Source organism: Schistocerca cancellata, chromosome 6, assembly GCF_023864275.1.
Source record: "Schistocerca cancellata isolate TAMUIC-IGC-003103 chromosome 6, iqSchCanc2.1, whole genome shotgun sequence".
NCBI classification, from domain to species: Eukaryota; Metazoa; Arthropoda; class Insecta; order Orthoptera; family Acrididae; genus Schistocerca; species Schistocerca cancellata.
The window spans coordinates 305919343-305936408 of record NC_064631.1 but is presented as its reverse complement, the minus strand read 5'-3'; the positions used below and the strand labels follow the sequence as shown (position 1 = coordinate 305936408).

The following is a 17066-nucleotide window of genomic DNA, read 5'->3' as shown; positions in this document are numbered from 1 at the left end:
GTTTCACCTTCTCATGCGTTAGCAAAGGATTTCTACTGGACTTCGCCTTTTCCCTATTTGATCCTCTGCCGCCTTCACGTATTATCTCTATAGGCTACAGATTTGTCTTCTGTCCTTTGCCTTAACCCTGTTTCAGTCAATCGAGGCCTAATGCTTCGTTTGAAACTGTTATCATGTCTCTTTCAGCTTATCTATACCTCAAATCTTACACTTCTGCAATTTCTTCATTTTTAGTCTGCAGTTGCCAGTTTAGAAATTATAGTCAGAGTTCACATCTGTCTCTGAAAAAGAAAACCTTGCAGTTGAAAATTAGGTTTCTAAATCTCCGTCTTACATTAAGTACTCTACTTGAAACATTCTTGTGTCTCCAGGTCACTTCCACGTATACAGCTTTCTTCCGCGATTTTTAAACCAAACGCTAGCGATGATTCAGTTATGTTCTGTGCAAAATTCTACCAACCATCTTCCCCTCTCATTCCTTTCCCCTCAACCTATTCTCCTCCTCTTCCTTTTCCTGCTATCGAATTCCAGTCACCTACCACATTTAAACATTCTCACTTAAAAATCTGGATAATTTCTTGTATCTCATCAAACATTCTTTCAGGCTCCTAATCATCTGCGGAGCTAGTTTTCGTATAGCGTGTGTCTTGGCTACGATAATGCATTCACGGCGCTGTCCATGGTAGATTACATGCATACGTATTTCTTTTATTCATTATTAGGCCTACCGCTGCAATATTCCTATTTTGTGATTGTAACCCTCTACTCACCTGAACTGTTCTCTCTGCCACCGCATTAATTCCCATTATATCTAACCTCAACTTACCTATTTACCTTAAAAATTACCTAACCTACCCACCCAACTAAGGGATCTAACATTCCACGCTCCGACCCGCAGAATGCCACTTTTGTTTTTCCTGATAACGACATCGTCTTGAATAACCCCACCCTCCCGTTGCCGAGATACGAATGAGGAGCTATGGAACTATTTTACATCCGGAATATAACACCGAAGAGGATGTCATCATAATTTATCCATCCAATAGAGCTGCATACCCGCAGGAAAAATGACGGCTGTAGTTTTCCCTTGTTCTCAACCTATCGCAATACGATCACAGCAAAGCCATGATGGCTAATGTTAGAAGGGCAGATCAGACGATGGAATTAGGTCGCGTAACTTACAAAGTGAAACAGATCAATTTAGATTCTTTCTTTCTTTTGCTTGTGCCTTCGTCCCGCAATGACGCAGGGTCGGCATGGTTTATCGGATTTGGCAAGGTTAATTTAAGGGGTGGCTGGATGCCCTTCCTGCCACCACCCCGTACCCCCCGGGACGGAAGTAGTGCACCCCAACTGTCTGTGTCTAGTGGAATCCATGGAATAGTGCGAATGTGTTCAGATGTCTGCGAGCCGTGTAACTGAGGCGGGACGTGGGGACCAGCCCGGTATTCACCTATTGGGATGTGGAAAACCGCCTAAAAACCACATCCAGGCTGGCCTGCACCCCGGCCTCCGTCGTTTAAGCCGCCGGGCGGAAACAGATCAATATAGATACATGTTCTTAATGTAAGGTAGCAGATTTTGCACCTTACATGATGCTAAATCAGTACTAATACACCGAATAATAATTGATAATTAGCCCACCGATAGGAGAGAATGGACACAGAAAAGGAAGTTGTGTGTGTCATGTCAAACTAACGGGATGGCCGCGGCCGGACCCCTTTGTCGGCTGGCACTTCAGACAACCAAAGACGTTCGGAGAGGCTGGGCCATCACAACAAGAAACGAGAAGGAACTATATGCGAAAGAGAGAAAGATGATTTCGCGCCACAGTGGAAAATTTGCGGAAGACTGTGACGGGATTGGCGCAGAGCGCGTAGAGATACATGTTAAAAGTTTGGCGGTACAAACGCGCATGGATACATGGATACATGGAAGTCTGTGCTGTGATTGGCTACCAACGCGCACGTATCCATGCGGCGAAGAACGGCCAGGTCTGCAAAAACTCTGAAGGAACTCTGGGGTCGGTAGTGGACTAGAGCAGTCGCGGTGTCTGGCTGCCCTGCTTGGAGAGCGTGGAGAGAAGTAGGTTGGAGAAGTTACCGGCATCGAGTCCAGTGGTTACTCTCCAAGTCTGAATAGTGTAGAGCATACGACTCCACACACGTAGCATTATCTGTTCCTCTGAGGAGAGAAACAGATTTGTAGTAACTTGTGGTGTCCATATGCAATCTGAAGTGTACCTTTGCTGCCGCGCACTTGAGTCGACCAACTACTCTTACCATATGTGCAAGTAGCTTGAGTATTGACTAGTGACGGACTCCGCAATTGAACACTTACGTACAGGAGTTTACGGGCGCAAACCACGTCCACGTTGGAGATTGAAGCCAAGCTCGCTCACGGGAAAGACGGCATCACGACGTTGGGTGGGCCGACCGTCGTAATCATCACGGAGAATTATGGTGATATTAGCAATCATCAGCCAAAGTAGGGCACTGTAGTTCTAAATGAGTTCGTATTCCGCTAGGTCTTTCACTGGCAGCTCTCTGAGTCTGTGTCCGTTCAGGCAGAACTGCAATAGAGTCACTTGCGGGTTCAGTGTTGACTCAAGTAGTTAGGAAAAGAGGATACATTGTGCCAATGATAGGCTAGTTAGGTTAGCGAGTGTATTGTATTGTCATGATTGCTAGAAATATTGCTCATCCCGTTCTGAATAAATCTTAATTTGGTATCATATGCTAATCACCGCATTATTGATTTCGTAGTTAGCAATCACCATATTTTTGTTTAATAATTAGAGTGTAATGATAATTTCGATGCAAATGATACTGGGGGCATAACCGCGCGTTTAAACAGAGCCAACTTAAAAAAATGGCTCTGAGCACTATGCGACTTAACTTCTGAGATCATCAGTCGCCTAGAACTTAGAACTAATTAAACCTAACTAACCTAAGGACATCACACACATCCATGCCCGAGGCAGGATTCGAACCTGCGACCGTAGCGGTCACGCGGTTCCAGACTGAAGCGCCTTTAACCGCACGGCCACACCGGCCGGCTGAGCCAACTTAAGTCAGATAGCAACTCATGGTCGACTAAGACTACCAATAGATGGCTCAAATGGCTATGAGCACTATGAGCCTTAACATCTATGGTCATCAGTCCCCTAGAACTTAGATTTACTTAAACCTAACTAACCTAAGGACAGCACACAACACCCAGCCATCACGAGGCAGAGAAAATCCCTGACCCCGCCGGGAATCGAACCCGGGAACCCGGGCGTGGGAAGCGAGAACGCTACCGCACGACCACGAGATGCGGGCTACCAATAGATATTTTTCAGTATATCGATAATTGTACAATAAACCCCCGTACGTTGCAATAAATAAGATGGTAAAAAGATAAAAAGAAAATGTGCTGCGCAGTTTTTATAATTTAGATGTATTTAAACAAATTTACAAAAGACAGAAAAATTTACATAACATTGTATTGAAAATATAAATTTACTAAAGAAGAATGTCAATCAGTGTCTCGAAATTTGCCGTTGTTTTATTTGCAGTGGTACGAGTAGCCACTCTGACAGCCGATGGATGCTCATGTTATTAATATGCTAAATAAGCGATCTCACTGACAACCGTTTAATGAACGGAAATCGGTGAATCCTGGTAGGTACAGCACAAGTTAATAATCGCTTCTTGCGTGTGAAGTTCTGAAGGCTGACACTGGCAAACACAAACGCGTCCAGGTTAGCCAGCCCGTATATTTGTCCAGTAGCTGTACTGAACACGTCGGGTAGGCTGGCTAAGGCAGCACCCCCTTGACATGTAAGTGGTGTGATGTGGCAGGAGGTACAATCCAGTATAGTATGTAAACAGCGTCCGACGATTCGATGTGTTGGTCGCGCGGCACTGAAACTTCTTTTCGCTGGTGGAATTTGTGTCACGCACCGAGTCCACACTACGCCGTCTGCACGTCGGTCGTCCATAACATGCGAGGGCTGCGGACTCCAGCAGGTCTCTGCTCACTGCCGCTGCTGCTGCTGGCGCTGCTGCTGCAGCTGCTGCTCCTTCAGCTTGGCCTCGATGCGCTTCTGGTGCAGCCCCTCCGGGTCGTACTTACGCGACAGGCGCGCCCAGTCGGCCGCCCGCTGCTTCATCATGAAGTCCACCACCTTGCGCACGTTCTCCTTCTGCTTCGCGGAGCACTTGGAGCAGTCCGACTTCAGCGCGTCTGGGAGCATCTCTGCGGGCAAGGGTGAGAACACAGTCAGCAAAGCGGGCAAACAAATTCCTGACACCGCATTAGTCATCTACCATAGCACCCATTGAGAGCGGGCTCTCCATTCTGGAAAAAAAAACTGAAAAAAATGGTCAAATATTTTGTGAAATTTAAATAAAATACGAGGGTGGTTTGGTAAGTCCGGTAGATTTATATGAAAGAATGGAACATTTTTGTTGCGTCTTCATGGTTGGTAAGCTTCGTTAACCAAGCAGACCAGACCTCATCGACGGTGTCAGTGTTGAGACAGGGATTAGTGATCATGATGTTCTCATTACGACTATGGTTACGAAAGTTAAATAGTCGGTCAAGAAGGCTAGGAGAGTATTCTTACTAGAAAGAGCAGATAAGCAGTTGTTAGCACCCCACTTAGTAAATGAATCGGCTTCATTTACTTCCGGTACGATGGACGTGGAAGAATTATGGGCAAATTTTAAACACATTGTAAATCACGCATTGGACAAGTATGTGCCGAAAAAGTGGGTTACGGACAGAAAAGACCCACCGTAGTTTAACAGCGCAATTCGGAGAATGCTCAGGAAGCAAAGGCAGTTGTACTCGCGGTACAAGAAAGATCGGGAGAATGAGGACAGGCAAAAGTTAGTAGAGATTCGTGCTGCTGTAAAAAGAGCGATGGGCGAAGCATTCAATCACTACCACCGTCATACCTTAGCAAAAGATCTTGCTGAAAATCCAAGATCTTACGTAAACTAGGTAAGCGGGTCGAAGGCTTCCATCCAGTCACTCACTGATCAGTCTGGCCTGGCAACGGAAGACAGCAAAACGAAAGCTGAAATTTTAAATTTAGCATTTGAGAAATCTCTCACGCAGGAGGATCGTACAAACATACCGCCGTTTGAGTCTCGTACAGATTCCCGTATGTAGGACATAGTGATAGACATCCCTGGGGTTGCGAAGCAGCTGAGTGGGTTGAAAATAAATAAATCGCCAGGTCCTGATGGGATTCCAATTCGGTTTTACAGAGAGTACTCTACTGCATTGGCTCCTTACTTAGCTTGCATTTATCGCGAATCTCTTGCCCAACGTAAAGTCCCGAGCGACTGGAAAAAAGCGCAGGTGACGCCTGTATATAAGAAGGGCAGAAGGACGGATCCTCAAAATTACAGACCAATATCCTTAACATCGGTTTGTTGCAGGATTCTCGAACATATTCTCAGTTCGAATATAATGAATTTCCTTGAGACAGAGAAGTTGCTGTCCATACATCAGCACGGCTTTAGAAAGCATCGCTCCTGCGAAACGCAACTCGCCCTTTTTTCACATGATATCTTGCGAACCATGGATGAAGGGTATTACACGGATGCCATATTCCTTGACTTCCGGAAAGCGTTTGACTCGGTGCCCCACTGCAGACTCCTAACTAAGGTACGAGCATGTGGGATTGGTTGCCAAGTATGTGAGTGGCTCGAAGACTTCTCAAGTAATAGAACCCAGTACGTTGTCCTCGATGGTGAGTGTTCATCGGAGGTGAGGGTATCATCTGGAGTGCCCCAGGGAAGTGCGGTAGGTCCGCTGTTGTTTACTATCTACATAAATGATCTTTTGGATAGGGTGGATAGCAATGTGCGGCTGTTTGCTGATGGTGTTGTGGTGTACGGGAAGGTGTCGTCGTTGAGTGACTGTAGGGGGATACAAGATGACTTGGACAGGATTTGTGATTGGTGTAAAGAATGGCAGTTAACTCTAAATATAGATAAATGTAAATTAATGCAGATGAATAGGAAAAAGAATCCTGTAATGTTTGAATACTCCATTAGTAGTGCAGCGCTTGACACAGTCACGTCGATTAAATATTTGGGCGTAACATTGCAGAGCTATATGAAGTGGGACAAGCATGTAATGGCAGTTGTGAGGAAAGCGGATAGTCGTCTTCGGTTCGTTGGTAGAACTTTGGGAAGATGTGGTTCATCTGTAAATGAGACCGCTTATAAAACATTAATACGACCTACTCTTGAGTACTGCTCGAGATTTTGGGATCCCTATCAGGTCGGATTGAGGGAGGACATAGAAGCAATTCAGAGGCGGGCTGCTAAATTTGTTACTGGTAGGTTTGATCAACACGCGAGTGGTACGGAAATGCTTCAGGAACTCGGGTGGGAGTCTCTAGAGGAAAGGAGGCGTTCTTTTCGTGAATCGCTACTGAAGAAATTAAGAGAACCAGCATTTGAGGCTGACTGCAGTACAATTTTACTGCCGCCAACTTACATTTTGCGGAAAGACCACAAAGATAAGATAAGAGAGATTAGGGCTCGTACAGAGACATATAGGCAGTCATTTTTCCCTCGTTCTGTTTGGGAGAGGAACAGGGAGAGAAGATGCTAGTTGTGGAACGAGGTACCCTCCGCCACGCACCGTGTGGTGGATTGCGGAGTATGTATGTAGATGTAGATGTCTACCATAGCACCCACTGAGAGCGGGCTCCCAATTCTGGAAAAAAACTGAAAAATGGTCAAATATTTTGTGAAATTTAAAGAAATAGAATACGAGGGTGGTTTGGCAAGTCCGGTAGATTTCATGAAAGCATGGAACATTTTGGTTGCGCCTTCATGGTAGGTAAGCTTCATTAACCAAGCATTCTATAAAGAATTTCAACAATGTACAGTGCGCAGTTCATTGTTGACAGTCGTCTGAAATGGTCAGTGTGTCGACTGCGACTGAAAATGGAGAAAACCGAGTTCCGTGCTGTTATTAAATGCCGGGTGGTTATTATTAAACTTTCCCTATTGAACACGTTATAACACAGAAACTAATTACCGTACGAGTAACAAACTTGGTAGCATTAACGCCAAGGACATGGGAAAGAGAAATAATGCAGAATCAATTCAACTGAAACACTTTTAATGTCCCGCTACGGTACATCATACCATTTCTGCCACAATAAGACCTCAATACGCCCATCAGCGTCCATAAGTATCTGAAAGCTCAGGTTTGCATTCTGCGCAACAGAACGAAGCATTTCTGTAGGCACGCTGGCTGCCTCTCTTGATCAGAATACGTGTGAATGATCTCCTGGTAAACCCTCTTTTCAGGTAACCGCATAACAAGAAAGCACAGGGAGTGAGATCAGGTGACCGTGCTGGCCAAGAATTTAGTAACGATCGGCTGATAATTCGCTTTTTCCAAATGTGTTTCGGAAAAGCAGATGAACGCCACGAGCGATGTGCGGTGGGACCCCACCTTACATGAAAGCTGTTGAGTTCAATGCGTCTCTCTACTGTAGGGCGGGTATGACATGCTGGCGAAGCATATCACAGTAACGCTGGCCAGACACACTGAGCGTCTTTGATCCTTGAGCGCCAACCCTTTCAAAAATGAATGGGCCAATGGTGAACGTAGTCGTGAAGCCACACCATACGATGACACGTTCAGCATGCAGAGAAACTTCATGTAAAGTGACTGGAGATGAAGATCTCCACACTCGGCAATTCTGTGTGTTCACCTCACCCGTCAGAGAAAAATGAGCTTCGTCTGTCCATACGACGGTCCAGGGCCAGCCCTCGTCAACGTCAATCCTTGCGAGAAAGTGGAGAGCAAAGTCAACACGTCGCTGAGTGTCCTGTGATACAAGCTGCTGTACGATATGGATCTTGTACGGATGCCTTTCGATAATGGTTCGAAGCACCTTCCGTACAGTGGACCAAGGGATGCTCAACTATAGTGATAAAGCATGCGCACTGCCTGACGATCGGGTATTGCGCGCAGCGCCGTCTACTATAGCAACAGCGATTTCATCAACCATCTGTGGCGCAACCGGTCATCTGCCTCTTCCCGGAGCGACGCCCAGTTCTCCAGTTGATTCGAACTTCTTTATCCTGCTCCGCACAGCAGGTGAAGAAAGATGACCATTTCGAAATCCTTTCAGCCGCGATATTCTCGAAGTGCAGGTGCAGTATTAAGGTTGTTTTGATAATAGAGCTTCACCATAATTCCCTGCTCCTTTTGTCCGAGCTCATGCTGACACGTCAACAAGTGCACTGCGACTGGTCAGGTGTGTGAGACCGTGAATCTCGATGACTGACCACGGTACGTGGTGACTGTAGTTGGAACTGGACGGTGGCGCTACGACATATGGAAGACATGCGCCCCATACTCTGGACATTCAACTTCAAATGGCTCCAAGCACTATGGGACTTAACATCTGAGATCATCAGTCCCCTTGACTTAGAACGACTTAAACCTAACTAACCTAAGGACATCACACACATCCTTGCCTGAGGAAGGATTCAAACCTGCGACCGTATCAGCAGGGCGGTGCCAGACTGAAGCGCCTAGAACCACTCGGCCACAGCGGCCGGCACTCTGGACTAGAGTCCTGCATGACCGAGTAAGCGAGCACAAAATACGAGATGGGGCGAGCACACCCTAACTGGATAGGCTGCCCGCACTAGTTCTAGTGACCGAGCATAGAAGCCGTGGCCGAATACGTAGCACGCAACTTCAAACACATTACACGTGTCATTATCCGTGTGAGACTGCAGCCAGTACGGGCTTCTCATTTGTGGTCTCTCTCTCTCTCTCTCTCTCTCTCTGCAATCATGCACTGCGAGGAAACCAGTGCAGTAAGACGTAAGATTGAAATCAATGTTTACACGTTGAAGAGACGGGAAGGTCTAAAAAGCCAAGTACGGAGCATATTTTTGGTGGTTGTAGACGAAAACAGTGCGTCTACTGGGTACGTATCGTGCATAAACTGCTCCACATTATTGTGTTTCCAATCGCGAGCCACTCTTTTAAAGAAACTCAGTTGCAAGAAACCTCACAAAGATACAGCTCCTTCAGGAATGCCGGCAGTAATAAAAAATAGTATTACAGCAAAGTGTGTTGCAATGTGTGCTAAAGATATGAGACCTTTTAATGCTGTTTGCGGTGAAGGTTTCAGAGAACTAGGCCAATAATTAATACATCTAGGTGCGCATTATGGAAAAGTTAACGTGGCAGATGCCTTGCCACATCCCTCTACTATAAGCAGACATGTCAAAGAACAAGCTGATGCTATACGAAACAGTATAATGCCTTCTGTTATTGCGGAAGTTATTAATAAAACATGTGCTGCGACAGTTGATATGTGGACTGATTCGCATAATCAGGTGCACTATTTGACGCTTACATTTCATTACATTAACACAGATTGGTCTCTTGTGATCAATGTTTTATTTACAACAAAATTCCTGGACGTTAGGAAGACGGGAGAAAATATTATAAAAGAAATTGCTCTATGAATTTAGCTGTGTAACGTACCCGTTCCTGGAAACGTTACTTTTGTATTAAAAGAGAGAGAGAGAGAGAGAGAGAGAGAGAGAGAGAGAGAGAGAGGCGTTGGATTTGTACAGTCAAGTACAGTGCAGCGAGTCGGGTCTAGGCGAGGTGAGACGTCAGCGGTGACCGGTCATGCTCGGTTATCCGCGTGTCCGGAATCCGGACATCAGACATGGGGCGAATACGTGACCGAGCCGAGTCGTGTGGGGCCGGACACGAGCTGCTCGGTCCCCCCGTCAACAGGCGAGCCGTGACCGGTCAAACATGGAGCGTTGCAGCACTCTACTCTGGACATTAATGCTACCAAGTTTGCTACTCGTACTGTAATTAGTTTCCGTGCTATAACGTTTTAAATAGGGAAAGTTGAATTATAACACCTGGTATTTTCGTTTGAAGTGTTGGATGAAGTTCACACGGACTCCACCATCATTGAAGACCATTTGCTTTTGGAATAATACATTTAAAAGTGGTAGGGCAAATGGCTCTGAGCGCTATGGGACTCTACTTCTAAGGTCATCAGAACCCTAGAACTTAGAACTACTTAAACCTAACTAACCTAAGGACATCACACACATTCATGCCCGAGGCAGGATTCGAACCTGCGAAGTGGTCGGACAAGCATCCAATTGAGGCCACCACAAAAGAAACCGTTGACAAAATGTAAGCCCGCCAAGCGAAAATTCGTGGCTTTCCCGAGACTGCATGCATCTGAACAGCGCGAGTGCGTAACATCCTCCACGGAGAACTGGCTATGAAGAAACTGTGTGCGAAATGAGTTCTGCGAGTGCTCAAAGCAGACCAGAAGCGCATCCGGCACAATATTTCAATCCAGTGTTTGGCGAGTTTAATCACAATGTGCAAGACTTTATGCGTCGACTTGTGACTGTTGATGAAACCTGGCTCCATCATTACACACCAGAGTCAAAATGGTCGTCAACACAATGGACGAAGGTTGGTGAAAATGCACCAAAGAAGGCAAAGACCCTTTTGTCAGCTGGTTAGGTGATGGCCACTGTTTTTTGGGATTCCCAAGGAATAATACTCATAGATTACTTGAAAAATAAAGGGCAAAACCATAACTGGATCCTATTATTGAATCGTTTGAAACTTGTGTTGGCAGAAAAAAGCTGAAGGTGGCACGCAGAAAAGTGCTCTTTCACTAGAATAATGCACGATCCCACACATCAGCGATAACAATGGCGAAAGTGCATGAACTGGGGTTTCAATAGGTTCCTCATCCGCCCTATTCAACAGAGTTTGTCCCCCTGTTCCCTACTTTGCTTGCTGGGAAGTCCGTTTCATGACAGAAGGAAATGGTAGTTGCAGCCAGTGACTATTTTGCTGAGTTTGACAAAACCCTTTTCTCCGATGGCGTGAAAAAGCAGGAGGATCGCTGGATCAAGCGTATATCCCGCAAAGCAGACTATGTAGAGAAGTAAGGTGAATTGTTTACGAAACAAACATTTTTTTCTTGATTTTTTACCAAAATTATCACACCACCCTCGCAGATTACAAAAACATTTGATGCGCCTTTGAATGATGCTCGAAATCACGTACAGCAGTTGAGATGCGTATACGTTAGACATTTAATGAGACCATTGAGTGAAACTGCATCAGAAAAATATATTCTAGTGCTCTTCAGTGCTCTAAGATTCTTCGAGCTTTAAACTCTCAATCACCACCTTATTTGCTGTACATGAGTTCCAGCAACGTCCAAAGGGGCGTCAATGTTTCTGTAATATCTTTTATGAGGACAGTCTGAAAAGTTTCCGACCTCAACATGAAGATAAAAGCACTTGTCAAAAAACGTTGTGGAGTTTGTTTGCGCATTTGTACTACGAAACAAAAATTTAAACCATTGCTGGCACTCATTGTTGTTTGAGAGTCGTTAAAAAAAAGTGAGTCGATGCTAGTGTTTTTGTGAAAATGGACAAAATCGACAGTGGAGCTGTCATTAGAAATTTGTTTTGGTAAGTCAATACGCCTACGCAAATCAAACGTGAGTTGCCCGCTGTGAACGAGGACTCTGCAGTATCATTTACCACCGTGAAATTTTGGACTGCTCAGTTTAAACGTGACCCTACCAGCCTGGGTGACGATGAACGTTCGGGACGGCCTATAGCTGCAACCACTGGTAATAACATTGCTCAAGTTCACCAAATGGTGCATTCATTGACTAGATGAAAGCGGAAATCGAACGATCACGTTTGCAGAAGAAAAACAAATTTTGTTTCACAAGGAAAAAGCGCCGTCTCTCCTCAGCGTTTGCCATGGCGAAAATCCACGAATTGCTGTTTCAGCTACTTGACCACCGTCCTTACTCGTCAGCTCTAGCTCCAAGCGACTTTTTCTTTTATTTCCTCGGCTAAAAGTTGAGTTCGTCGAATTAGGGGGTCAACACCTTCGTAAAAATACTATTTTTCAGACACACTAACTATTATTCGGACACGTTGAGGAGATGGAAGCATCGCTGAGAGAAGTACACAGACTTACTAGAAGATTATGTTGAAAAGTAAAAATTAGTTTGAAGAAAATATGTCTTATTTCTTTGTTAGGTCAGAAACTTTTCAGATGACCTTCATATTTCTTACTTTCAGACAAATAATTTCGCGAGACATTTGACTGTTTGTTGTCATTTGTCCAATTTTCAAATTTTGTTTAGAAAAGTTTCTAGATCAACAGAAACTAGCGAAATTTAAATTTATGCTGTGATTTGATATCTTTTGGCTATCAGAAATACCCCTCACTTCTTAATTCTTAGTTGCCTCAATTGGTTTAAGCAATTAAACGTTTACTTTTTAGCAAAACTGTATGTCACGCTTGTCAACTTGATTTCCCATTTGTCCATTTCTCTCTCTACGTCTGTCTACGAAAATTCGGACAAAAAATCTGCTGTATAATTTCCAGGGAATCTTTTATTCGGCTCAGAAATTTGACCAAAATAAAGATTAACATTTTAATGAAGTGGAATACGAGGCCAACGAGGAAATTTCCCAGCCTAGCAGCCGAATACTTCTTTTTTTAAAGTTCATTCCCTTTTAATTCACTGTATCGTTGCTAATGCTTTGCCAGAGAGCAGATTCCACACGGAAGTGGTGTTCTAGAATGTCCGCAGAGATGTCGTCTACAGAAGCAATAACCTCTTAACTCGACTCTTTCCAGCCACAAATTTCTTTAAATGTGAGAACACTAAGATTCCAAACAGCTCAAAATCTGTGGTTTAGGGTGAAGTTACTACATTTGGTACATAAAAAAGTCATTGCTAATGAAGCAATTACTTGTTCTGATTTGATCTTCAGGTGTCATAAAAATATGTACAATATTCTGTATCGTAACATTTATAATGCGGTGTCAAATAAAGTAAAAGCCATCATGCATCACTACCACCAATAGTAAAGTGCAATACAGAGTCAAGTCATACACCGACACAGAATTTGAATCTTGCTACAAGATCATTATCAGGGCGTGTGCTGTGCACTCTACATACAGTGTAAGCGTACACAAAACGCTTGGTGTAAATAACTTTATGGTACCTGAAGTTGATGAGGTGATTAAAGCTGCAGCCAATAAAGAAATATTTCATCAGCAACTCCTGTATGACTTTTTAGACTTTGGGCATCACCTGCACAAAATTCGTACTTCACTTTCACATGTTTTCTCATAAACTAAATCTGGAGGCGCACATGGAATTCGCCAGCTGTAGTTTTACCCTTTGCAAAATAAGTAATTAGAAGATCCCTTTAGCATTTCAACGGCCTTGCCGCAGTGGATACACCAGTTCCCGTCAGATCACCGAAGTTAAGCGCTGGTGGGCGTGGTCGGCACTTGGATGGGTGACCATCCAGGCCGCCATGCGCTGTTGCCATTTTCCGGGATGCACTCAGCCTCGTGACGCCAATTGAGGAGCTACACGGTCGAACAGTAGCGGCTCCGGTCACAGAAAACCATCATAACGACTGGGAGAGTGGCATGCTGACCACACGACCCTCCTATCCGCATCCTCATCTGAGGATGACACGGCCGTCTGATGGTCCCAATGGGCCACTTGTGGTCTGAAGACGGAGTGCTTTGGCATTCCAGCAACACTAGAGGTAACCTTTTTGGCTATTTTTTTGGGGTATTTGAGGCAGCCTCTGCTTTGGCCACTGTTTCATTACTGACACTAAGTGGAAGACACAAGCGTCATTCCCAGCACACATGCTCAGTTGAATTCTCTTTAAACCGATGGAAATATTGCTGTAAAGATGGGTGAATACTCTATAAATGCAGCGCATGCAAACGCGTTGTTTATAAATTTCTCGTAGCAAATTTGCCTGTAAAATTCATCGTGCTCTTTCTTTTAGTGCGTTTACATCGTAAAACGTTAATCATATTGTCATCCGATACCATATTGTGCGTTTTCCCTGTGATAAAATCTGTGGTTGCACCGTCGTGGCATCCTACATGTCGATCATTTTCGAGATAAGTACGGTGATGTTTGAACTCCGCTATATTTAATGTCCGTATTTACGTTACATTATCGATATAGCGCCCACATAACTCCATCCTCAGATGTCTCGAAATGTCCAAATATCGCAAAAGGGATTTTAAAGTCATTTCACTGTTTGAATTACATATAGATGAGGACGGCGTGAAGAAGGAAGTTTCAGGTATCCCGGAAGAAGAATGTTTTGTGGACTAGGTGTACATGTATGGATACAGCTTTCATATTTGATAATATTCTTCTCGGGTGTGCAGCCGGAACATAATGTCATCTTGTCAAGATGAGAAGAATATTATCAATTATTAAGCCGGGAAATTCTTCGTAATCACAGCAATCATATTTAATAATATGAACTATGAAGAAGCCTGATTACACTGCTACAACCCATAGATCCGTTGATACGATGAAATGTGAACATTATGCATTAGATTGTCAAATAGAGGTACTATTTTCAAAAATATGGAACAAAACCACCGACCGCCAAACACTTTTTTCTTATCTGAAGGTACTCATGATTCTCCCTTTGTGCACTATAGTGACTGTGCGGTGGTAGCTGTTGTCGTTGTAGGCCGGCCGGGGGGGCCGAGCGGTTCTAGGCGCTACAGTCTGGAACCGCGCGACCGCTACGGTCGCAGGTTCGAATCCTGCCTCGGGCATGGATGTGTGTGATGTCCTTAGGCTAGTTAGGTTTAATTAGTTCTATGTTCTAGGGGACTGATGACCTTAGAAGTTAAGTACCATAGTGCTCAGAGCCATTTTTTTGTCGTTGTAGTGATACCTGAGTATCGAAGTGGTCAACACGACATCATGGTGGTTATCAGGACGGCTTCTGTGTCTTTCCCACAAATCTATTTTTCAAAGGAAAATGATAAAAATAATTTTCTGGAACCTTTGTGAATCTTCTCAAAGGCTAGCAGAACAATCGTCGCGTTAACCGATGAACTGTGCACCGAAGTAAAACAAAAAAAGAAAAAGAACCTCAACATTGAAAGAGCGTATCCACATACGCAGAAGAACTACGTAAACGAAAATGTTTGTGTTAGACAACAATGTAAGAAACAAAAATGATGTTGTTCACTAAAGAAACCAGCGAATACAGAATATGATACCACGGAAAATAAAATTATTTCAGTCCATTGGTACAATGATGAAGAGAGATGAAATATAGCTGCCGGTACGCTCTCGCAAAAAGCCTCTAAACAACATCATAGAAGCGGAAATATTAACTCGAAAAGAAACAGGCAAGTCAGAATTTCGTACCACGAATTCCAATCATTTCAACCAACTTACCATTCATCTTTAAAAGGCTCCAATTTCCAAAGAAATTAGCGTATCAATAAACCACAGGATAGACGTTCGAATATTGTGGAGTAAATTTAGAAAAATCGTGTTTCTCGTACAGACGACCATACTTAGCCTGTTCAAGTGTTTGGACAAGCATTAAACGTAGTTTATAAGAATATACTTAATGCTATACAATTGAGATGATTAATTGTACATTTTTTTCCTGTTCAGAAAACAAATGAATAAAAAAGAACGGACACAGCGGGCGCTTTTCAGTTAGTACAGGTGTAAAAAAGGTAGCTGCGAAGAAATTAGGGCTAATGAAAGAATGAATAAAACACATTCAGGAAAAGAATGGAATACAGCAATGTAAGGCACTTTGAAATAAAATCGAAGGGAATGTCAAACTGGCTTAAGAGAAATGGTGGTAGGGAAAAGAAACCTCAAAGGAAATGATCATCAGAAGAACAGATTCAGCATACAGAAAGGTAAAACAAATTTCAGGATACTTGAAAGCCAAGAGTGTTAACATTAAGACTGTAGAGGGTACTCCACTGTTAAAAGGAATGGAGGCAGTGAATAGTAAGCATACGCTGAGTGTCGCTACGAGGGGGAAGGAAATGTCTGTTAACATGATAAAAACAACGGATGTCGATTTGGATTATTCAGAATTTGACAGAAGTATTTATGGAGCCTACTTCCTAACAATTGTGAAGTACTCACGTCTCTTTTTTTCACTTGGTACTATAACATATTTGGAAGCGTAGTAAGTCTCCAGCACGTTGTTGATTGATATGTTGATCTACTATCACTTCAAAAGGATATAGATTGTATTGGGTTCGTAGGTAAATTCGTAGCGGTTTTCAATAAATTTAATAAACACAACAGATACACATAACTTCAGACTCTGATAATATACGGGGTATTCCAAAAAGTGCCTCCGCAGTGCCGTATGCCGCAGTGAATATACCGAATTGATGCAGTATCGTTGTGCGTTTATTGTTTCGTTGAAAAATATGGGACCCACAATCTGACTTCTAGAAATTGCAATCCAAACTCCTATTTTCACAGAATGAAGTGGTTCATCATGAATACACAATGGATTTGCTGTACTCCACATACGAGAATTTTGCGAGTTCATGTACCCGAATAAATGAAACCACACCTCATCAGTGAAAAACTTTTCATTAAGAATATCCCTTCCATTTTGTTGAACGAAATTTTTGAACCATTGACAACAATGCAGTTTCTTGCCATGATCAGTATTTTTCAGTTCTTGCACGACTGTCACTTTGAATGCGAAAAGTTCTAATTTTTTCCTTACAGCTGTGTAGGCCGTTCCGACACTAACATCGATTTCCTGGGCGAGTTTTCTTACTGACTTTTTCCGACTCCTGGACATTTTATCGGAAATATCCAGTAGTTTATCCTCAGGCAAAACGCTAGGACGACCACTTCTCGGTGCATCTGTCACTGAACCGGTACTTCGAAATTTGTTAGTCAAATCTCTCACAGTATCGCGGTGTGGGAGTGTTGTCTCCGGGAAAACTGAATTAAATGTTTGACGAACTCAAGCTGTGTATTTACTGCCAGCTTTGAACACTTGTTCACCTAAAAACACACGTTCTTCAATGAGTAGCATTTTCACACTGCAAAAACGAAACAAACGAACAAAGGAGCTAAGCTTAAACGTTCACGTCAACACGTAACGACACACACCAACGATACTACTGACGCTGGCTGA

At 43.6% G+C, this 17066-nt stretch overlaps 1 protein-coding gene and 1 pseudogene across 1 annotated transcript in view; one reads left to right on the top strand and one right to left on the bottom strand.

The window, feature by feature from the left end:
* Positions 1-3425: 3425 nt before the first annotated feature.
* The window catches only part of LOC126191014 (ejaculatory bulb-specific protein 3-like), a 47483-nt gene continuing 33842 nt past the window's right edge, over positions 3426-17066 (bottom strand). Inside the window, exon 2 of the mRNA XM_049931705.1 lies at positions 3426-4242. Coding sequence (XP_049787662.1) covers positions 4022-4242 — 221 coding nt within the window. The 3' untranslated portion in view covers positions 3426-4021. The remainder of the gene's footprint in view (positions 4243-17066) is intronic.
* Positions 13303-13420, top strand: LOC126089893 (5S ribosomal RNA; annotated as a pseudogene).